We start from the raw sequence: 25298 nt of genomic DNA, 5'->3' as shown, positions 1-25298 counted from the left end.
TACGGTTTTATAAATAAAATATTTTAACTTTTTGTTTTTTTTTTTTTAATTCACAAGGCATTTTTGTTAGATTTTATTCATTGACGAAGACGAAGCCTGTAAATTTCTCACTGCTGAGCTAAGGCCTCCTTTCCCTTTGGAGCATATTCCATCACGCATATCAATGAGGGTTGGTGGAATACACATGTGGCAGAATTTCGTCGAAATTAGACACATGCGGGTTTCCTCACGATGTTTTCTTTCACTGAGCACGAGATGAATTATAAACACAAATTAAGCACGTGAAAATTCAGTGGTGCTTGCCTGGGTTTGAATCCGAAATCATCGGTTAAGATGTACGCGTTTTAACCACTGGGCCATCTCGGCTCTTCATTTTTCCTTCGTAGTTTACAATATTGCCTCGATTTTTTATTTTGATTAAGTAATATAATATTTTATATGTTTTTTGTCAGGTATATAAAATATTTGTGTCTTAAATAAACATTTTCTTATTCATCTATATGATCTAATAGATGAACCCACTTTACTTTATCAAACTTTAGAGCACACAAATCTTCATCCACGATTTTACGCCTCAAGGGGTGAATTGAGTATCCTATGTCTTTTCATGTGATATTTCATCTATAATGACTTACTCGTGAAAGCGCAACAGGCAGACATTTATAAAATACGTAGGGATGGTAAAAAAAAATTCGAATTAATTTTGAATTTCGGCTATTTTGCAATCAGAACTTAGCGAGTCAAATGAAAGTGGAAATAAGTAGTTAAGTGTAACAGTGTTGTATTATAAATAAAGATATATTAATCATAAACTCTTAGTAGTGCACGATATAGCTGAGTTATTAGCAAATCACATTTAATATATTAATGTAAAGTTTATTGTTGTGACTTATGCCGCCATTTTAGTATTTCAGGTACAATTTTATTTGATTTGACAATTAGATCATTTCGCTAATGATCGAAATGTGTTCATTACAGCGATAGGTCATAATTATTTCATACGTAAATAATTAGCGCGGCCAGTGCATGCCAACCTGTTACTTTTCGGTCCATCGCTCCTCAAACATCTATATATAGATGTACTTTTCGTATGTGGAGCATACTTGATGTTAGTCTGTTGAAAGAAAGTGTTTTTTTATTGTTAATTATGAGGGTAAGTTGATTAGTTATATTATTTTTTTGTTGTTTATTAAACAAAACATATGAATTATTTGAATTGAGTTTAATTTTATACGAATAAAGGTTTGAAAATATCTTTTGAATCACGACCGTGTGGAATGGTTGCGAGATATCCGATTTTTTGGACGAGAAATCCTGTCATTACAGACAATAAGACGATGTTTTCTATATACGTATAATAGAATTGCAGTGTCTGTTTGTAATATTAAAATAAACGCTTTTTACTAAATGCATATGTATGTATACACGGTACATATAGCAAAATGAAAATCTCTGCTATAAGCTAATCTCTGGAACGGCTGGACCGATTTTGATGGGACTTTCGCTGGCTAGCTTAGGCTACAACAATAACTTTTTTTTTAAATTCAAACGCGCACGCAGTCGCGGGCACAGCTTGTATTGAATAAAGATTTTTATTGAGTGTTACGTAAAAGTCCAACTATATCAATTTCAAATTAAACCAGTAAATAATCTGATATACTTTTTACGACGTATGCTGGGCCGGATTTAGGGGAGGGCAAACCGGGGCAACTGCCCTAGGGCCTCTATGAAAGGCCCCATAGTAGAGGTTCCGACGAGTTAAGAATTATAGTTCATATATGTTTAGATATATGTATAAAATCAAAATCAAAATATACTTTATTCAAGTAGGCTTTTACAAGAACTTTTGAATCGTCATTTAACAAACTATATTAAGTGAAGCTACCACCGGTTCGGAATGTAGATTCAATCTAGAGGAACCGGCGAGAAACTCAATAGTTACTCTTTTTCGACATACATAAAAATACAGTCATGTTAGTTAAATACAATCATATATTTATGTTATATATTTTTATTTATTTAGTTATATTTTATTGTACACCACATGATACAGAATTAAATATGTTACAAGAAAAATTTAGATATTATTGTAGAGTACAACGGGCGGCCTTATGGCTAAGTAGCCATTTCTTCCAGACAACCCAAAGTCCTGCCTAGAAGTCAAAAAGTATTAACTCCATGCATAATATCGTAAAATTATAATAATATTACTTATTACTGTTTTAGAAGATAAATAAATTAATGACAATTTTTGACCTCGACTCCTTTGTAGTCCTAGGGCTTTAGACCTCCGAATCCGGTCCTAAACGTATGTTTTGACTTTCAACGCGCGGCTAAATCTATTGAGTCTAAACGTACAAAATATATATATTTTTTTGGTTTCAGTTAATATGTTTCTGGTGCGCCGTCGTAGCGACGGCAGCGCAGTCGCGGGACGAAGATTACTATGGACCACAAACATTCAGACAAGTCAGTCTTATTACTCTTTAAATAGATATGTACATACACGGTCTTCCACAGTATTTTAGCTAGGATTATTATCAGACCGTTGACAAGGTTTGTAATTGGCGCCACCATTGCTTATATATTTGAAACACCAAAACAAATACGAACCGAAACCGAAACCGAAAATACGCGGACTGATACAATGTGATACATCACTACAGGTATTTACAACACTATTAAATAAAAATAAAGAGGTCATATAAACATGTATGTATGTAAATTTCTCACTGCTGGGCTAAGGCCTCCTCTCCTTTGAGGAGAAGGTTTGGAGCATATTCCACCACACTGCTCCAATGCGGATTGTTGGATAAACATGTGTTAGAATTTCGTTGAAATTAGATACATGCAAGTTTCCTCACGATGATTTTCCTTCACCGCCGAGCACGAGATGAATTATAAACACAAATTAAGCACATGAAAATTCAGTGGTGCTTGCCTGGGTTTGAACCCGCCAATCATCCATCTCACCATCTCGGCTCTAAAATATTAATATAGATAAAATTAACGGGAACAATAACAGCCTAAATACAACTTTTACATTGAAAAAGGTTGAAATTTTTGGTTCGAATATAAACAAAATCAATTGAATCACATTTATTGATGAAAACCGCATTGAAATCCGTTGCGTCGTTCAAAAGATCTAAGCGAACAGACCGCCTCTATATATCACGCCTTAAAAATCAACAAATTCAAGTTTTTTATTGTTTTGATAACCTGGGCCCAAAAGATTCGTTAAGAGGTAAATTTAAAGAAATTAAAATAATGAATGTCGCTTCTCAATTTGTTTTTGATTATGTTATGTATGTACGCAAAAACATAAATAATTTTCCCAGAAATTGTGACGTACATTCTATTAACACTAGGAACAAGAATAAAGTTTACGTTAAGTTAAGTTTAAGTTAATTGTTACTCCAAGTACCCGATTACACAGGGTTAGTAACTCTTTTTTGGGGCAATGTATACGTTTTTACAACAGGATCCCAGAAAACGTTCAAAATTATTCATTTATAAAATTCAAAAGAGCGTTCGTGTGCTAAAGGATATTACAACACTAATGACTTTTTAGTTGACTGCACACCTTGGGAATGAAATGATCGCCTCCAGGCTGTTTCAAACAACTAAAATTGTACATCGAAAATGGTTAAAAAAAAAAATATATCCCGCTGAGTTTCTTTCGCCGGTTCTTCTCAGGTCCGAGGTGATAAATTCCGAACCGGTGGTAGATTTTTGACAATCAATAAGCAAGTGTAAACACTTCTATATTGAATAAAGATTTTTGACTTTGACTTTGACTTGTTACTTAAGTTAATTTATAGTTAAAGAGTGATTATTTATAAAGACTGATATCTACCTCTGTCTGTGTTAGCCATTTGATTAATCTTACTTAAGAAAATACAATTTCACAATATAAACATTGTAGGGAATAAAGACGACTCGTAGACGTCGTAGAGCTTCAAGTTGATTACCGTGAATAATGGTCGTGTTCAATATCCCCGCGAATAGACCGAGAAGCTGTCAAATCTTGTTTCCCCGTGATTTAAAATCTGGCGCTAGCGATGAACCGTTCAGGGCCGGACCGTGAGTTTAAGGCACACCTGAATGTGGGCTGCAAACCATACGATCTGTTTAATTTAATAAAATGATGGATTCTTTCGCATCATCGTCTATTTTTGACTTTGACTTGTCTTAGCTTGGGGCCCCTTGAATCCTCGGGGCCCTGGGCTGAAGCCCAAAAAGCCATACGGTAGATCCAGCCCTGGCGCTGTTATATCATATAAATATAAAGTTTATTTGTAACTAAACAATTTCACAACAATAATCTTAACTTAAAATTATAATTAATAATCCTAAGAAGAAAAAATGAAGAGATGTAAATTAAATTATAGTAGAGTCGTTTAATTAGAGGCAATTTATTTGTCAAAATCTCTAATGCAAAAAAAAATCCTCCCCGGCGGGGAATCGAACCCCGGTCTCCCGCGTGACAGGCGGGGATACTTACCACTATACTACCGAGGATATGGATGAAACAGCGAAATTATTGTACTTCCTTTTAATACTGTTTTCGTACAAGCTGATCATAAACGTTCAACTTAGTTCATAGTTCTGAACGACGAAAGAACTACAAATTTGATAGAATTGAACTATCTCACCAAGAAGGTCGCAGAAAGATATAGCTTACTTGGCACGTACTTAAAATTTTAATACATATTAATAAAAAATTGTTAGTCATATTTCAGTTTCTTGTATATTCTGATATTTTTTTTCAGTGTGTTATTTTTTATTTAATTACTAGCTAGCAGTGACAAACGCAACCAACCTTGGGAACTACGATTCTGTTTCCCATGTTCACGTAGTTCTACTAACTCATTTTAAATTCGCACAGTGATACAAAGTATCGCTTCTTGGCGGTAGATTATAAATACCTTAAAGATTAAGTTTGACGTATTACGTTATATGTAACTGAGACGTCTGTGTGCGGGGCACACGGGAGAAGGGTCTAATGGAGCGCCCTCTAATGCGGCTCCTCTAAAGATGCGTCGTTCGGCACCGGCGCTCTCCAAGACCCTGCGCCCGTGTTACGGCCTATGTAGCAAAGCAAGGCGTCTTTAAACCCTCAACACAATAACTTTTCCCTCATACTCGAAATGTACACCATTCCGCCCACTCGCGTTTGTAATAAGTTGAATTTTTCGCTTAAGTATGACGTAAAATACAATTTAACACTAGGGAGGGTTATAAGACCATCTCAAACCCCTTCCTTCCTAATAAACACGTGCTGTGCTTCCCGATATCATTTAAAGTTGCACTATTGGCACTCGAATTTCCGTTTGAAAATATAACTGTAAGAGTATTCAATTTTGACTATTAGAGGGGCCAGGGTACTGGCTGCACACAAGGGCTAGAGCCGCCTCTGCCACAAAACGAAACGTAAACTGACGGTATTTTTGTTGGACGACTAAAACTCTACAGTCAACAACAAACAACAATACAATAAAATTGAAATAAAACTAGTTTTTAACGGATTTAATCGCGTATATTAATTATTTTAACATCCCGACGTTTCGAGCACTTTGCAGTGTTCGTGGTCACGGGCAGACTAAGGTGACATTTGTCTGTTCGAATTAAAAAGAAATATTATTTACAACTACCGCCAACGATTTCTTAATTGGTATCTTGAGTAGCGTTCCGGTTGCACGCAGAAGGCACTAACTGTATCTTTAGGTCTTGCAGTCATATAGAAGTATTGGTACTAGGGTCAAGGAACATATAGGAGATGTCAAAAATCCGTTAAAAACTAGTTTTATTTCAATGTGTAATAATCGCGAAAATCTAAGACAACATAATACAATAAAACTTTACACGAACAACAATTCTAAAAAACTCAAACCGCATTTCAAGGCCATAGAGCTATGAATTGTTGAACTGCCTTATAATTCTAGCTTTAATATTAAAAAAATATTATAGGTGCCAAGATCTGCCATGTTCCAGCCCCTGGATACACCTTGGGCTTCTTCACAGAGAACTACCGACGTAGTAAGTACTCGCTGATACTATCTGTTCTACCCAAAATATTGCACTTGTAAGCATATCCTCGGTAGTATAGTGGTAAGTATCCCCGCCTGTCACGCGGGAGACCGGGGTTCGATTCCCCGCCGGGGAGGATTGTTTTCATTTTTAAAATAAACAAATTAGCTAAATGCCTTTAGTTTTATCGCATTTTTTTTATAAATGACGTTTATAATTCACATATTTTCTTTATAGTATTCTAAAATCATAATTTTAATATTTACTGTTGGATTGCCAAATGAAACAATAAACAATGTTAAGATATTTTTATGGTATAGGCGGACGAACAGATAAGCCCCCTGATGGCACACAAAGTCATCAACTAGTGTGTCTCCCGCGAAACTACGCGTTTATACAAAAGATTTTTTAGGAATTTCGAAACCTATGACGAGTTTTGTTTTGATTGCGTTTCATTGTAAACTGCATGTCACTGACCAAACCTTATTTGAGTGAAATCTTTAATGTCAAATAGTATACATTAATTCAGTTAGAATTTGATTTGTCTATAACAGTTTACTTTAATTTTGTTTACGTTTTTATTTTATTTTTTTCTTATACAGCCTTAGGACCGCTCTTTAAACGGCCAGGAACTTTTTTCCACTCTCTAAAATTAATTCTTAAATCGTAACAATTTAGTAAATTGCTATCAAGAATTCTCTTTATTTTTCTGCACATTTACGGCTGGAGCTCCTCAAAATGAGACCATAACAGATCTCTTATATCAAACTCAAACTCAAATTCGTTTATTCAATATAGAAGCATTAACACTTACTCGTTGATAGTTAAATTATACACTACCACCGGTTCGGAAAAGAGAATACCTGAGCTGAGGAGAACCGACGAAAGAAACTCAGCGGGTCTTTTTTTTGTCAATCTATTTAAATACATATTGAATATGAATAGAAATGGCCAGGAGGCGATCGTTTCATTCCCAAGGTGTGCTATCAAACATAAACTCACTAATTGTGTAGTAACCTTTTGCACACAAGCGTGCAATGCAGCTATAGTCCCATAATCACTGGCACAAATCGGCTTACGCTATTAATTATATATGACGGCGACTGCGATAGATCAGCGGTATGCCCGTTATCGGTATGAGCTTCTGGTACAGGGTTCATGGCGTAGGTCTCAGGCAATTAACCACGACGATACAATATGACAATTCTTGTACTTTAAGTAGGTAATCAGCAATCACATATTATAAAGTAGGTATATTATAACTATCCGAGTTACGTGAACCAACGGTCCCGTTTGGAAGGCCCAAACTGTATTGCTCTCTTTAATAATAATTAACTTCCGACTCATAGTCCAGTCAATAAAGCCCAAAATCCATAACAAATTCGTAACTCGCCGAAATTTTGTGGGTTTGTTTAGTAAGGCAAAATAACTTACCGTGTGATTTTACAGCGTCGTGGGTCAAAAAGGGGTGAAAAGCGTTTTTTGTTGAAACCATTGTTAGAAAAAATTGCAAAATGCTATAAACATGATAATTGCAAATTTGCAGCGTGTTACAAATTTTTTTACCCTATTATTCACAAATATCAATGTTTTTCAACAATAAACAATGTTCCGTATGTTGCAAAACGCTGCAAATTTAATAGATGTTACAAAATGCTATGAACATGATATTTGCAAATTTGCAGCGTGTTACTAATTTTTTTAACAATGGTCTTACCAAAAAACGCTTTTCACCCCTTTTCAACCCTTTCCCTTCAACCCACGACGCTGCAAAATCACACGGTAAGTTATTTTACCTTACTAAATAAACCCACAAAATTTGCCGAGTTACGAATTTGTTAGTGATTTTGGGCTTTATTGACTGAACTATCATCGCTCTGCATAGAATTCAAAATGTAACAGTTATCCCATCAAACGATTCCGATCACGTGACTCATTATGTCACGGCGTACACACCCCACAGATACAAAAAAATCATCTAAGTTATTAATTCTTCATAATGGACGACACATATTAAGATGTGCCACTTACCTTGAGAACTAAGACGTTATATATCATGCCTGCAGTTATGTACGTTTCGGATATGGTAACTTGGCACACAACAAAATGATCTGCTAAATTATTTTCATCACGTTGTAGGTAAATCCATACCGCCCGCAGCTGTTCAACCCAGCTTCCGATGACGTCACACCACAAGGTACTACCGCACAATCCTGGAGACCCAATCCACCACCGGTCTATGAAAATTACAATCGAGGTTCGTTACATTAAATTAATTAATTCAGCTCGATTGCCACCTCTTGCAGATTCATGAAACTATATCAGAAATATTCATTTGCTTGATTCATTTAATTTATAATTGATCTGTTACTTGTGTGTGAAGGAAAAGTGTGTAACTGGTAAAATTCTGCCTTATGAATCATCAATCCGCATTGGAGAAGCGTGATGGAATAAAAAAAGAGTCCAATATTGTGACACTGATAGGCAGGCTGGTAATAATTTACTTTCCTTTAAAAAGTTTTGTCATTCCAGGCTCAGAAGGTCCACGATCAGAAAATTGGCGCGTTCCGTACGGAATTTCTAAGGAACAGCAAGCAGCGATCCTGCACCACAAGCAATCTTTGAGCTCAGGTTTGTGATATTCATTATGATGACCATGAACCACTCTTCATAAGCAACTGCACGAGATATAGTACACGAGTTCGCTGTCAATACGTCCCTCTCATAATCCAAAGGAACGGCAAATTCAACAAGACGAGAAAGAGTTCAGGCACATTAGGAACAGCTTTACCCAAACGCTTTACGTAATTTCCGAGGCACAGGAGGAATTCGGAACTGCTACTGAGAATTTATAGTCAGAAAAACCCAATTAATTTTAAATGGTGTTTAAATCTTGTTCTACATTTATCTGCGGCCTTTCAATCAAGCCACTTGATGCAACCATGCTAGAAGTCAATAGCCATTACAACAGAACCATCATTTCTGCAAGTCTGTATTGATATATGCAACAACTGGTAACATTTACTTTCTCACAAATGAACATAAAGTGGATAGGATTTTAGATTCCATTTTTTATGTTGGAACTACAAAATTTCGTGATATTTTCGAGAATTTTTCCGTATCAATCGTGACTTTGGTACTTGATAGAGTTTTTTCAGTTCAATGCGCATTCTGCGTCTATCTCTTTCTGGTTGTGACAGATCTATGAGGCCAGACTATTAGTATTTCCGAACAGACGCCTGAATATTAAACTCCTACAGTAATTTAGTATTCATTGAAAATATTCACCGTAATTGAAACATGGCATTCGAAGGAGTAAATTCTTTAATCTGTCATTATTTACGCTTCGAATCTCAGCTGAGGTTACATTCACAGGAGTCCATTTTGTCAGATTTATGTAGTTGTAGGAGTGAGTTCACACATGACATTATTGGTACCAATAAAAGCACAACCAGAAACGGAAACCTACGGTCTAAACATAACCTCGAGTAGCGATTGATGCCTTATAACCGATTTGAATTCATCCCCCAGAGGGCGCTTTCCGATTCGAATACGCGTCAGACAATGGCCTTGCGGCCGGCGAGGTGATAGAACCTGACGGATCCAGGGTCGGCGCTTATCAATACAAGGATCCTAGTGGACAGCTCGTGAAATTGAAGTATCGCGCTGGAAAGGAAGGATTCCAAGTAAGAAGTACTGACTTATGATATAGGTAGGACGGGTGAAAGTGCCATCTAATGTAATAACGCCCATAGACAGTGTTGTGAGAAATATCAACCATTCCTCACATCGCCAAAGCGCCACCAACCTTGGGAACCAAGATGTTGTCTCTTTTTCCAGTAGTTAAACTGGCTCACTCACCCTTCGAATCAGACTATAACAATACGAAATATTGCGTCCACAAAGTTAATTCATTCATTCAATATTGTTTTGGGTCTATTGATGTAAATTTATTAGAAGATTGACTCAATTTTTAGTAATTTTGTGGAGTTCTGAACATTTAAGGTGTTATTTTGTATCAAATTCTAAATAGATATGTATTTCCAGATTCTGGAAGGAAGTCATTTACCGAAAAGCCCCGAGCCAGTACCGCCAGCAGCTCCTAGTAATTATTTTATTTATATTAATTACAATACCCTTGCCGCGTCTGTCTATCTGTCTGAACGTAAGGCTCATATGGATTTTCACTACTGAACTGAGTGATCTATGACTAAGGTTTAAGTGCCTCATACATTATGGAGTAAATTGCGTTAAATTTAACGGTAACTATTGAAAATGGCGGAAAATATCATGATGTCTAACAGCTTTACTGGCGTACACTGTAAAACATTAGTGAGATGTTTTATTTACCCTTATTTTACTCTAACTTCATGCTAGGACCTCAACCCTTAATCGCCCATGGCGAAAATTTCAAACTGAAAATTTGTAAATTAAAATCTTCATAGTGTTTTAACAGAGAAGTTTGATTAATAAAAAATATGTTCAAATAAAATTAATAAAATTGTTTATGAATCACAATACAAGAAACAGCCCGGTAAGGTCGACGCTGGAGAAAATTCTCATTTTTAAAAATGCCGTTTAAATTCTGTAAAAACAAGCTGAAAACTTATCGTAGAAAACGATCGGAAACGTCATATGTAATAGATATAAGTCACAAATCAAATCAAATCAAAATATACTTTATTCAAGTAGGCTTTTCAGCACTTTTAAATCGTCATTTAACAAACTATTTAAATTAAAGCTACCAAGCTTCGGAATGTAGATTCTACCGAGAAGAACAGGCAAGAAACTCAGTAGTTAGTAGTTAGTTCTTTTTCAATATCTAAGAATACAGTCATGTTAGTTAAACACAATATACAAATTATGTATGTATGTTATGTCTCCTGCCTGGAAGTCAACAAGCATTAACTCCACGCTTTTTTTATCATCTATATTACTACAAAATAACGTAAGATACGTACATATACGCGGCTATTACAGATAGCACTGCCCTAAAACGTTTAATTAAATTAAATTAATATACCAGCAGGTAATTACTATTCGGAGGCTTACGAACAACAACGTCGTCAGTACGATTTGCAACAACAGTACAACCAACAGCGTCCCGAGCCGCAGTGGCAAAATCAGGTATTAATGATACGTCAAGAATTAATGATTGATAAGGCATACTAATATTATACGTATATTGTTAATAGGGTTAGTTTATTTTGTTTGTTCTATAAGTGATGGATGGATAGATGAATGGATTACTTGATTGTATTCAATTAAAAAAAAAGCTTTTTAAAATTAACGTCAATTGCGCAACGGTTTAAAATAAAAATTCGCAGTTTCGACCCTTACCAATTGGGCTATTGACGCCTACACGGATGACACGGTTTAAACTTAATTTGTGTTGTAAATGGAAATATTAGTAAAACTTAAAATCGAGCATAGCTACTTATCTTTTTTTTAAAAGCATCTAATCAATAGGCCTATTTATTTATTAATTGAAAAAGTTACACCATCAACTTATCATTAAGCACTTAAAAGTAATCACTGATGCGGGTAGCATCAAAATGATACGTTTCTAAGCGTGTAAATAACATTGACCAAAGAAACTGTCAGATATAATTGACATAGCACCGAAAATCCTATATTCTATTGGTGTAGAAAACATAGTATGTTTATTATTTTCTTACAGTTACAATATGATAGTTACCTTTTAGCCGATTTTAATGCCTGTCTGAGTTCATGCATATGTTCGAAATATGTTCAGGCCGCTGAAACTCAGCGAGGTGCAAGTGGAGGCTCGGGTGCAGTAGCTGGCGCAGGCAGTCAATATTTCAACCAAAATTGGAGACCAGATGGTCGTGATGATGGTCAGGTATGAAATATGTTTGAATCATTTTTTTAGCGACATTTATAAACAAATACTCAGGTATAATTTTTAAAAGTATTTTTAAAAATCAAAAAAGGAGAAGCTTTTTATGTTATATATAATATAATCGGGTAAATTCTTGCGTTAATTAAGTATAAGACCTAGATGGTCCCCTTAATTTCATTAGTATTGGTCTTTTTGAGTTTATAATGTAAACGGTAATAATCTATAATATTAATAATAATTATTATTTGATTTATTAAATGTCACACGTAATAATCATCACTATATAAATTATACCTCCGTGAGCACCGAGAAAAAAATCGCCATTTTATTTTAGTAGTTAATAAAACTTAAGTTTTGTCATAAGTCTAATAGCAAAATTAACGTTTGATTCCAGTAGATATAAATTGATGGTTCGAAATATAGTAACAGCCTTTAAATGTCCCACTGCTGACCTAAGGTCTAGTCCACCACGCTGCCCCAATGCGGTTTGGTGGATACACATGTGGCAGAATTTCATTGAAACTAGACACATGCAGGTTTCCGCACGGTGTTTTCCTTCACCGAGCACGAGATAAACACAAATTAAGAATATGAAAACTCAGCCGTGCTTGTCTTTGTCGTTCTAACCAATGGGCCATCACGGCTCCCAAATATAATATCTTAAATCATAGTATTACAAATTATTATCATTTGTTTATGATATAATGTAATATATATTTTCCTTTTGTTTTCAGTACCGAGATAACGACATAGAGGAACAAAACCGTGGACCACATTCATTTGGAGGAGGATACGCGTTCGCTTTCAAAGGTTAAATAAAAAAACAAAGAGGTTATCCGTCCGTGGAGAATCTATTTGGAGTAAATGAAATGTTTTTACAAATTAAATTGTTTGGATTTAGATAAGAAAAACTTTGAGCTGTATTGAAAAAAATGTCCAATGTATTTGTTTACAGCAATAATTAATAGAACCCTTTTATATAAACATTTATATAAAGAGTAATGTGTTTTATTTTATTGTTATTTAACCATTTTTTTTGTTAAAATTGAGTATAATAGCATCGGTACAACTACAATATCTTTAATCCTTCTACTTAGAAGGTAAATGACTTCTTAGTAAAGCAGAGGTGCGTTTACAGGCTGTTACTGTGCTATACGTTAAATACGAGTGCTTATGAGACAGTCGATGACGTTTCTTTTGAATATTTTTTATACAAATGAATCTAAAATTACATGCTGACTGATTTCACCGCCGATTTGATACTAGTGAATTTGCAAATAAGAAACTAAGACAGAGATATATTTTAATTGTAATAATATAAAGTATATTATAACACTAATGACTTTTTAGTTGATTACACACCTTGGGAATGAGATGATCGCCTCCAGGTTGTTTCAAATAACGAAAATGTGTTTATTATTTTATTCTTATTGTACACGAACTATACTATATTTGTGAAAATGAAATTAAAAAAAAATATCCCGCTGAGTTTCTTTCGCGGGTTCTTCTCAGGTCCGAGTTGTTAATTTCCGAACCGGTGGTAGATTTTTGACAATCAATAAGCAAGTGAATAGCTTCTACATTGAATAAAGACTTTAGATATATTTTAGCCCATAAATGAATAAAATAGAAATTGAAAGAATTAATGAAACTATGTGTTTTTTATTTTAAATTAAAAAATAGAATAAAAAAAAAAAGTAATTAAAAAGTTAACAGAGAAGATTACATCACTCATCACTAAAATTAAAATTTATCAATAAAATAGAAACTTTAGTAGGCAATTTGCTTTAAATGTGTTTTTATGCAGACCAAATCGCAGAACTAAACATAGTATGAAATAAAACAATAATTTAGTTCATATACCCACACTTTATTAAAACAACACCAAATTTCAACACAAACTTGACGTAACACTGATATAATTAAAACATTATAAAATTAATAAGCAACATCGCTAATTAATATATTTGAACGAATTATAAAAATAAATCATTTAAAACATGACTAGGATATATTTATCGAAGCATTCAAACAATGCTAATATAAATAGTTAGTATCATTATTTATCGACACGAAAATCATTACATAATGATATCATTAAAAGCTTTAAAATATCACTAATGACTATCACAATAACATTTTGATATATTTAGATAAAATCTATTAATATTTTTTTTGTATATTTTACAAATGTTTCTAATTATTACTATCATACACTTTCAGCTCGTGGCCTCGTCATTATAACTACAAAAGTTCGAATATAATCTGTACATTACATAGTACGAATAGAAATAAACGTATTTTTAATTAAATAATTACACTGCACGAACCAAGACCTTTGTTATAGTTCTATATTATTTTAAATAATCAACATTTTTTTTATTTCATGTTGTTTCAACTAATATAAGACATGAAAGGACCCAATTCCAGCTATGGATTAATTATTATATAATATTTTGTACATAGAAATTAAGCATCAAATATGAATGATTAATAATTAATGATAAAATTTAAATGAATGCTCTATTTCATTATTTTCTACACTACGTTTAATGATATTTTGAACATTACATTACTTAACATCTATGAATGAATATTTTAACGATGAAAATTATAATCTATGTGTAAAAACAACTAATGATAAAGGTTTAATGATAGACTGAATGTCAAAAATGAACGATTTCAAAGTTCTATGTCTTGTCATACGTTATAAACATTTCGATAACGTTGAACATCTAATACTGGAAGTTTATGTGATTATATTTTTTCCTTAATTATTATTACAATTATAAGCCATTTATAAATACTTCATGCATCGTTACCTATTTTGTATCAATATATTTTATAAGTATAACTTATTAATGAAATGTTATGAGATCGAGAAATAGTCATAAACTACGTATGAAGATTGAAATATAACCTAAGATATATTTTAAGCGATGGTAATGTTTAAGTCACACTAAATTTTATCAAATACGCAGCCATACGTATATTGATAGAACTTTCCTTGAGAAAAAAATACTTTAGAATTTGATTAAAATATTAAATTATTATTACTAATTATTTATTACATCATAAAACTCTTGTTTATTTTTGTTATGTGATTTTTTTATCGACATATATCGTGAAGAGACTATAAACACAATGAAACGTTGACACACAGAAAGAAAATGATTTTCTTGACACATCCTTCAAAGACACGCGTGACAAATAACATTCCATCGCATCATTATTATGTTAGATTATATTATATTGAAACCACTTTAAATAATGATTACATGAACTATAAACACTACAGTAAACATTCCTAACTTTGGATATAATGATTTAGTCATTAAACTTTGATTTAATATTGTGTCAATTTTATTTTCGATCAATGAAATGATATTTATTGATACCTTATTATTCATTATTATATAAAATATTGATTAAGAGTTATAGGTTTTTATTCTTAATATTCCTAGCTTGTATTATTCAGAAAAACTATTCACTTATGAAAGTTACAATGAAACACGAATCTAGTTTATGAAAAGGTAGATAATGATTAAATTTTTTACATAAGTGCATGCATATATTGGTACGTCTTTAACGATTATTAAATACAAAGCTTTTATCATAAAAAATATGATTTTACTATCGAGATAATGTGAGAATAACCATTCATATTTGATGGGAATATGCTTTATAGATTACAAAGAGATTATTATAGCGTATATAAAAGATACTACAGTAATGAATACCGCAAAACACATGTTTAAGATTAGACGTGACGAAATGATTTTCAATATTATTTCTAATAGATCAAAATTTTAATGATTAATATGTTAATGAAATGATGTAAAATCAAGATGTAATGATTGTTACATACCTAATGTGGTTTGTGGTGTGAGAGCGATGACTTATAAAAATATACCTTATTAATTAAAAAAATGATATTTTTGGTCCGTAATCAAATAAGTGTGCTCGAATAACGTGTGCATTTAAATACATTATTGTATTTATTATTGTCAAATATAAAAAAAAGTTTTATTGTTGCCATTTGTATCGAAAATTTATGTTCTTTTTTTTACACAAAATAAATCATTGTTATTTTGTACGTAAAACACGTCGTTCTCTTTTTTAAAAGAATGTTTATTATTATTGTAAATTTAGTTAAAAAATAAAATTTTTTTGGTAAAAGAAATAAGGTTACGTTTGAAAAGTTCTTATTGTCTAATCGCCTTTTCAAAAATTTAATCAAAAATATTGTCAAAGTCACCATTGCGAAATACTTTGAATCATAATTTAAAAAGAAAATCTCGTTCGCGATATATATATTTAAAATATGTTGATATATTTTTGATATATAAAATACATTTTTCTATAGACACCCTGACTAAACGGCAATATTTTTTTAAACGCTAAAGCCTACAAGAAGTCGCAGAATACATATACATTTAGAGAGAACTGGTCAAAGAGGAAAATTGGTCAAAAAATGCACTAAACTATTATATATAATATTCAATAAATATAATCAATACTATGTTTATATATAAAGATATACAAACATTGGCAGCCGCTACAGTATATTTATATTTTTTTATATATGTGTAAGATTTTTTAAAATCGTTAGAGTTAAACTAGACATATTAAGAAATATGTAAATTATTTAGTTAAATATAGTAAATATCAGATTTTTTTAACTACTATGATGCTAAAATTTTTTTTTCGTTTTTTTCTTTTCTCATACAAGCATTATATAATTTTTGGCAAAGATTTTAGTAATAATGTTAGAATCGGGCGGGTCTCAAGATGGCGGCGTTGTCAAATTTGATTTTGAATCTTCGGGCTTATTCTTCTTCCTCGTTCTGGTAACTCACGTAGCGAACTGATGACTTTTCGCTAATGATTAGGCTCTGTCAAAACGTAATGACACGTCAACATTTAATGATAAATTACTGAACATAAATTTTATTTATTAATACTAAATTATTTCTATACCAGCAACTTAATATGACAAATATATTTATTATTTACTAGATAAACATTTGGCTTTACCCGCGCGTCAATTATAAAACTTTACATTTAGTACACAAATCGTATTGATCTCCTCGTTGAGTGAATTAAAAAAAGTAGCCTATGTCCTTCACCGAGTCTTGGACTATTTCCAGAACAAATTTTATCAAAATCGTTTCAGCAGTTTGAGGTTGAAGAGGTAACAGATAGGGTTACTTTCGCATTTAAAATATTAGCATAGATTGACTATAAATAATTCAATGAATTGAATTCAGTGATGCCTGTCCGGATTTATATCTGTGTTAATTCTGATCTTAGAATATGATTACAATATTTTTACTGATTCATCATGGCGGTATTTTTCTTAAAGTCATAAGTCACAAGAAATAGGACTTGAAAACAAATTGAATTTCATGTTAACAAACAAACAAAATAAAATTTCGTGATGGGTATGTTTTTTCAAATCTTTACCTGTTTCTCATCCCTGGCTGGTGGTGAGCGCAGCAGCAACAGGAACGGGGCATACGCGAAGTTCAGTATCGCGATTATGACGAGCATCCATTCAAAGCCGATGCTGTTCACAAGAGCCCCTGAGAACGCTGGACCTGTGGATCGAAGTAACGTTTTCTTAATTTAAATCTTAATGTTTTTTTAAATATTTAGAATGACTGACTTCGCTACCATATGCAGAGATTTGTTTGCGAGTCGCGCAAACGCGTACCTGAGCATATCTATCGCGCCATTTTGATGAAGTCCCAAGACATTGTATGCAATTTTGTTAATTAATTGGAAACAGTGTAATCTGAATGATAAGTCGATAAACCAATAGTTATCCTCATTTACTTGTTTATTCCAAGAACCAAAAAGTTTGATACAAAAGTACGCACTGTCCGCGATTAAAAACGCAAAATTTGACCAAATTTGCGAATTTTCTCGCAATGTTCGCCAGGGCCGGATTTAGGGGGGAACCGAAGCAACTGCCCTTGAGCCTCCACAAGGCAGACGGACCCACAACCAAACAATTTGAATGTAATATATTTGTAGATGTCTAGAGAAATTTATAATTATATCACTAAATACTGTTTTAAGAGAAGAGTAAATAAATTATTACTTACAGACAGAAATTAATATATTCGAATTAATTTGTAAAATAATAATTTGAGTCTTCACTTCTCTATTTTCTCCCCTGGGCTTCAAGACCTTTGAATCCGATCCTGACGTTCTGTACTCTATGACTTACCAACAGCGTAACCCAAACAGAAGGCAGTGTCGCCGATGGCATACACGGAGCCGTAGACAGCAGCATGGCGAATATCCACAAGGAAGCCGAGCTCTGGCATCATGGACGAGTCGACCATTCCAATAGCGAAGCCCAGACCAGCGTTGGGGATGATGAGATGTTCCAATTTTCGTGCCATTGGGATCTATTCAAGAAACATTTTTTAGTAATGATGCAATCATAGTATAAAACAAAGTCGCTTACCGCTGAATTAGAATTACACAACTGATTTGCGGTTTTTTTAAATCGATAGATTGATTCAAGAGGAAGGTTTATATGTATAATACATGCACAATATAGTAGAGAAACACTGATAATTTTAGAGGTTACTAAAGTGACGTCGTAAATAAAAACATTTTATGCACTTACATTGCAAACGCTGGCTGAACCCTACGAGATAGATTAAAAAAATGTACTACAATATTGTACACCTTAAAAGAGTCTACAAAAAACTCCATGATGGTATATGTCTATCTCTTAGGGATAACCCACAATAACCATTTTTTTCTTTTACTTTTTACGAGTAATAATGGCTTATTTACGAAACAATTTTAAGCAATACAGCATTATTCCTTGTTCAATAAAGTAACTTAAATAATATGGTACTTTACAGTATGTAATTTAAATGAATACTTTCGAAGATATTACAGATTTAAAACGGATACGGAACGATCAGACATAGCGGTTTGTGTTGTCTAATGACTGAGAAAACTGTGAACGTTGTAAGACATTTTATAGTACATTTAGTATCAGCATTGTACCCGTGCAAATCCGGGGCGGGTCGCTTGTCTATACATATAAGCGAAATACCACTCCCTAGCGAAACGATCTCCGAAACTATCCGGTCCGATTGACTACAAATTTAGCATATTTACCATTTCCACGAGGTAGATACTTACTAGGAAAGTACTTTTGAAAAATTCAATTTCAATGGACTAAGAGGAAAGTGTTACTTTATATAAATGAACTGACAAATAGTAATAGTCATTTTAAGGGAATAAATCTTCAACTTACCAAGATAAGGCAGATACCAATGATGACAAGTCCAGAGCAAGCTGCAAGCCAGCGGCCCATCTTGTGTCCGAGCGGACCGAAGAGATTAGTTCCTGTGGACATGTAAAAGTATTTTCAAGACATGTCACTCAAATAGCATGCTTATAGCTTTTTAATGTCAAAAATGTACGATGATTTTATTATAAAAGAAGCTTGTGGGAAATTAAAGAGCCTTATTTGAGTTTCGTGAGGTCGCCTGCAGTCGAATTCTGCCATAGGTTTCCACTAATCCGTTGAATTTGGCCGAGTAAGTAAGCTCGTCTAGGTTTGAACCCACAGTGATGAGTTAAGATTGGTCTCCTACCCTTTGGGTCATGGTGTTGTAATGGAATAAAAATCAATGAATATATTACCAATAAGATAGCAAATGCTCGCTGGCAGGAATGCAACCCCCTGCTGCCAACGCCTAGCTTCCATTGTGTCTGCCATCCAGATCGGCAAGCTTGGTTCCAACATGGCTATGCCAACGTTTGCGAATGTTATCGCTCCTGGGAAGATAAACAAACATTTCATATCGATTCCGGCTTGAGTGTTGGAATTAAATCCAGTTTATTTTATTTTGTATTCACAAATGACAATATCAATGGTCAATTCCTTTTTTTTTAACTTAAATTAGATAGGTAGATACTTGATGGTATGTGATTATTACTGATTCTATAAAATGCATCTGTAGGAAAAATTTATGGCTATCAACGTTGGGAAGTAAGATGGTATATTCCATGTGCTTGTAAACTAAGTAACACTGGCGCATTCACCATTCACGAGTGAGTGACAAGCCCAGATGGGTAGGTGTAGGACTTACTCTAAGGTTTCATGGCATCTAATTTTTTAATAAATATTGCGATATAAACCCTTGACAATTGAATGAAATATACCAGCAGCAACGAGGATGTAAGGGTCCGTAACCAGGGCACGCAGTGACGGTGGTTCCGTCTCCTGTCTCACCACGCCAGGTTGCAAGATCATGAGTTGCAGCACTGTTGATAAATGGTACCAATTATTCTAACTAGCTAATTTTTATTGCATCAATATGGCGTTTTCTAACACTTGAAAATGTCTGCAAATTTATTTGTTTTGCTCAATGGACAATGATAACGACCATGGATTCTGTAAGTTGTAAGTATATACAGCTCTTTGCCTCGATATAGTACGTAAAGCCGATGGTCCTGCGCCTGAAGTATTTCTGAACTAGTCGAATTATGCACTAGTATTAAATACTAATATAACATAACAACATTAACAACCTGTAAATTTCCCACTGCTGGGCTAAAGCCTCCTCTCCCTTTGATTTTTGTTTGGAGCATATTCCACCACGCTGCTCCAATGCGGGTTTTTGTAAAACAAATTTGGCAAAATGTCGATGAAATTAGACACATGCAGATTTCCTCACGATGTTTTCCTTCACCGCCGAGCACGAGATGAATTATAAACACAAATGAAGCACATGAACATTCAGTGGTGCCTGCCTGAGTTTGAAGCCGAAATCATCGGTTAAGATGCACGCGCTGTAACCACTGGGCCGTCTCGGTTCATTAAATAATTGATGGTGTTGGTTGTTGACTGCGTTTTAATACTTACATCCATCGCCAAGAGCTAATGCTGACAACATCAGGAATGGAGCAGTTTTCCCGACGAATTCGTACATGAGTCCCCCAAAAGGAGGCCCGATTAAGACTCCTAGGGCGAGACCACCTAATGCTATACCCATCGCGTTACCACGTTCCTGAAACGTATGATAAACATCATTACGGTCAAAACAAATCAATGTTTAATGATACCAGTTAAAAAATCAAATTGCCTACGTTGCTAGATAAAAAAAACATAAACATTGTTCGAAATGGAAGCAATTAGTATAATTATATTATTTATATTCTTAGCAACCTCCCCGCTGATTGCCTAATTTCCTGTGACGTATATTTAAAAAAAAAGAACGCGCGATTGTCTGTCATCGCTTGGGTTTACCTTTGGCGCGAAGTTTGGATGTTTCGGACATAATATTTCTGAGTCATAGAAATATGCCATTATACTTTTGTTTTTAATTATCATTTAATGTAATTAATGTTATTGTTGATGGCTATTTGTCAATATAAAGTCAGACATTTATTAGATAGATAGATAGATAAAAACTTTATTGCACTCAATATCATATAAAATAACAGTACATGTAAAATGGTTAATTACAGAAAGTTGAAGGCAAGGGCGGCCTTATCACTAAAAGCGATCTCTTATATTATTATTAGTCTTCTTTTTAAAAATACATTTTCATTTCTCGTCTGTGTGCAAAGACTGGACTATAAGAATTTATATAATTGTTGTATAATTGAATAACAAATAATAACTTACCTTATCATCAGGATATCTCTCAGCCAACATTCCCATACCGGAAACGGAAGAACAAGACGAACCGATGCCTTGTAACGCTCGCGCCACGAATAAAACGCCGTATGATCGACCGAAGGCGAATACTGAAAACAAGATATTTTTTTAAATACATTCGTTTTTGTTTAGGAAACTAACTAAGGCAGTTCATTATTAGGTCTTTCTGTGAATACTGTAACTTTGTTCAAGCCTGTCGAAGTAGGTATCAAACTCACCAGTTTTCAGAAAAATCCAATATTTTTTTATTGGACCGGCCTGGGGTTTTTAACCAAGAACCTACCTATCTGTTGCCTTATTTCTAGCCACTAGACCAAGTAGGTAATCAATTACAAATGATATTCATAAATCGAAACTCACTTAACGTGGACAGGAACATCAGGATGAAGCCGGTGAACATGGGCACGCTGTAACCAATTCTGAAACAAGGATTTCATATTTAATCAGTATTGTAATGATTTTTTTTTTGTCACAGCAACTATTGAGTATCTTGCTGTTTCTTCTCGTATGTATCAACATTCGGAAGAGCATACGTATCTACGTTTAATAAGTTCTGTAAAATTACAATTCAAAAATGGTTGGAATAGTCTACTTGAATAAAGTATCAGGGTTAAACGTGTTTCCTAATCAAAGATTCTGAGTTGGCATCTGGGACAGCTACCGCTGTATTGATGGGTTTAATTTGTTTATAATTCATCTTGTGCTCGGTGGTGAAGGAAATCATCTGCCTTGTCTGCCACATCCAAAAGAGAACCTCTTCCAAGTAGTGGAACGTTAAGAAGCTGTTACTTAACAGATTAAAAAAATAGTACAGCTAGCAAAAAAATACTTTTTTTTAACGAAACCTTTTTTTGAACCTCATCGTTAAAAGGCCTCAGGTCTATGATACTTTTTATTTTTTAATGTTTGTTCGAACCTAATTGTAATTAGCAATTCAGAAAAAAGTATGTAATTATTTACTTAATGAGGTTAAGGCTATGTTCAGACGGACGCGCGAGAGGTAACACACGATGCCAGTCTGGAAGCTATGTTTTATACTTTTCATTAATTTATTCAATTTGGATACTTGCTTGTGTGTAAGAGGTCCGACAAATGGGTTAGCTAGTAGCTGAACGATGGCTTTGCTCGCGAACATCACTCCGACGGCTACGGTCTCGTGGATCAGTTCCTTGTGGCGTTCTTCCTTCTCAGCGGTCAGGTTCAAGGGTACTGGAACAATGAAATCTATAATTATAAAAGCCAAACTTCCTGATTAATCACGAAATCTCTAAAACTACAACACCTAAAAACTTGAAATTTAACAAAAACAAAACTGAAGCTCTAATCGATATATTTTTTTTTACTTAATTAAATTTAGAAGTCCAAACAATACGAAAAAAAATTAGGTTTAGACGTTTTGACCACGTTAAGAAAACAAAAGAAAGTGTAAAGTCTACCTACCCACAAAATCGGCAATCACTTATTTGCCAACCCAATAGTACCCGCACGCACTTAGGCAGGATTTGTCCACAGTTCAACAGTCATTATAATATATCAAATATTTATACACGTAAACCTTTCTCATGAATCATTCTTTGGTAAAATTCTTTTGAAGTTATCTTCGGTAGATTTTAACTTTATACCGTTCATACAGGAGGCGCCAGGACGATTTTGATTTGTAATCTGTGGTTATATAATCTTGTGTTAACAATAATAAGACGTATTTATTCATCTATTTAAATTAATTAATTATTTAAATATTAATTTTATTAATTACTTTATATTCCGAACCAATAATTATTATTAATATCTACTAGAATCGAACGTTAATTTTGTTAATCGACTTCCAATTTAAGATTTTATTATCTGTAAAAATGATATGTCATTTTAGCGGGCTTTTTAAATAAGGCGTGTGTGTGTGTGTTTTTAAATAACAAAAATGGCGTGTGTTTGTATGTGTGTGTGTATTGATGAAAATAAATGTAAAATTGATGAAATAACAATTGTGAGTTTTCAATGAGTAATTATATGAAGTATTCTTGTATTAACGTATTAAACCTTGTTATTCGACCAAATTACGCAAACGACATTGAATTTGGCGTTGACCTTAGCACTCGAGTAAAGGACGTGAGTTGTTACGTCGGGTCTAAATGATCACAGTTAAGTGTTCAAGAAATAGACCCGTAAATGGTGATAAAAATCTGAAATTACATCCGTTTCATGACTCGTAACTAACCTGCAACTAGTATATTAGGTTTAAAGAAGTTTATTTCCAAAAAGAAACAAAGTTCGCTTACAAAGGAAATTTTAAAATTACAACTACAATTAATATATTACAAACAATAACAGTAGTGATATTAAACAAGATCAGTGAAATCCTCTAATATATGGGTTCTTAATCGTTTTTTAAATATATTTAGAGATTTCGAATTTACAACACTTAGAGGCAAAGAGTTATACAGCTGTGCTCCTTCAAATGAAATAGTTTTAATGCCGTACTTGGTTCGAGTTTTAGGTGTTTCTAGTTTATATTTGTTCCTTGTGTGGTAAGAATGGGTTTTGGGTTTAAAGATAATTTGAGAATGAGTAAGTTTTGTTAATATTTTTCGAATAAGTATACATAATTTATATTTATACATTTGTTTAATAGATAAAATTTTAGTTGTTTTATATAAATCTTTAGTAGGTGTATAATAATAATAATAATAATAATAATATATTCTTTATTGTACACCAAGATAAGTAAAACACACAGGAAATAAATTTAACAAAATAAAGCATGGCACAAAAGGCGGCCTTATCGCTGAAGAGCGATCTCTTCCAGGCAACCTTGGGGCAGAGGAAATGGTCTATTAACGGCATAGGTGTACATTTTTTAAATGGAATATTCAATATACATACATACGAGTATATTTGTGCATACAAATATACATACAAAAATAAATAGATACATATACACAGGCAAACATACATATATAATCAATAAATATATAAATAATATATAAACTAATCGATAAATACATATAAAGAAATATTTATATATTACAAAGTTACATTTCTAGGAAATGTTTCTTGACAGCTTTTTTAAAAACTGGCAGTGATTGAGCACGTCTAATGGTCAGGGGTAGGGAGTTCCAAAGACGGGATGCTTGAACAGTAAAGGATTTGCTATAAAAATTAGAGGAGTGGGAAGGAATTTCAAGAAGCAAGTTGCTTTCAGATCGAAGGGAACGCTCGTGGGAATCACTAAGGAATTTAAATCGTTCTTTTAGGTATGGAGGGGAAACAGGATTGAACAGTATACAGTATAGCAGATTGAGAATATGAGTATTCCTGCGAAGGCGAATTGGGAGCCACTTGAGCTTCTTGCGAAATTCGGATATATGATCATATTTGCGTAAACCAAATATGTAACGAATACATAAATTTTGAATGCGCTCAAGCTTATTTAGTTGCTCCTCAGTGATGTCGACATAGCATGTGTCAGCATAATCAAGAATTGGTAAAAGAAGGCTATGTGCAAGCACAATTTTAGTAGGAATCGGGAGCATATTACGCAATCTGCGGAGTGATCCAGCTGAAGCGAATATCTTACGACTTATGTCACAAATTTGTGGTCCCCAGGAGAGATGTTGGTCAAACAAAATACCCAGATTTTTAACACTGTCACTGTAAGAAATTTCAATATTATCGAATATTATTGGTGGTAGCTGCGTTCTATCG

At 33.5% G+C, this 25298-nt stretch overlaps 2 protein-coding genes and 2 non-coding genes across 4 annotated transcripts in view; 2 read left to right on the top strand and 2 right to left on the bottom strand.

Annotated features, from left to right (window-relative positions):
• The first annotated feature begins 1147 nt into the window (after nucleotides 1-1147).
• On the top strand, nucleotides 1148-12736 carry LOC125074506. Its single transcript, XM_047685836.1, has 10 exons — nucleotides 1148-1153; nucleotides 2386-2469; nucleotides 5971-6039; nucleotides 8170-8287; nucleotides 8563-8661; nucleotides 9562-9716; nucleotides 10078-10135; nucleotides 11057-11157; nucleotides 11786-11893; nucleotides 12628-12736. Exons 1-10 carry the CDS (start codon nucleotides 1148-1150, stop codon nucleotides 12706-12708), a joined length of 879 nt encoding a protein of 292 aa, XP_047541792.1. The 3' UTR covers nucleotides 12709-12736.
• Trnad-guc lies at nucleotides 4450-4521 on the bottom strand. The gene has a single exon. It is a non-coding gene; the product is annotated as a tRNA-Asp (tRNA).
• Trnad-guc lies at nucleotides 6095-6166 on the top strand. The gene has a single exon. It is a non-coding gene; the product is annotated as a tRNA-Asp (tRNA).
• Nucleotides 12737-16587: 3851 nt separating the features above from the next.
• LOC125074608 (synaptic vesicular amine transporter) overlaps nucleotides 16588-25298 on the bottom strand; it is a 32762-nt gene continuing 24051 nt past the window's right edge. Inside the window, exons 4-13 of the mRNA XM_047685965.1 lie at nucleotides 22667-22805; nucleotides 21957-22015; nucleotides 21564-21685; nucleotides 20799-20943; nucleotides 20096-20197; nucleotides 19574-19708; nucleotides 19182-19273; nucleotides 18129-18312; nucleotides 17360-17493; nucleotides 16588-16788 (exon numbers count right to left, since the gene is read on the bottom strand). Coding sequence (XP_047541921.1) covers nucleotides 16723-16788; nucleotides 17360-17493; nucleotides 18129-18312; nucleotides 19182-19273; nucleotides 19574-19708; nucleotides 20096-20197; nucleotides 20799-20943; nucleotides 21564-21685; nucleotides 21957-22015; nucleotides 22667-22805 — 1178 coding nt within the window. The 3' untranslated portion in view covers nucleotides 16588-16722. The remainder of the gene's footprint in view (nucleotides 16789-17359; nucleotides 17494-18128; nucleotides 18313-19181; nucleotides 19274-19573; nucleotides 19709-20095; nucleotides 20198-20798; nucleotides 20944-21563; nucleotides 21686-21956; nucleotides 22016-22666; nucleotides 22806-25298) is intronic.

The sequence above is a fragment of the Vanessa atalanta genome, chromosome 28 (assembly GCF_905147765.1).
Source record: "Vanessa atalanta chromosome 28, ilVanAtal1.2, whole genome shotgun sequence".
NCBI classification, from domain to species: domain Eukaryota; kingdom Metazoa; phylum Arthropoda; class Insecta; order Lepidoptera; family Nymphalidae; genus Vanessa; species Vanessa atalanta.
This window is presented reverse-complemented; position numbering and strand designations above follow the sequence as displayed.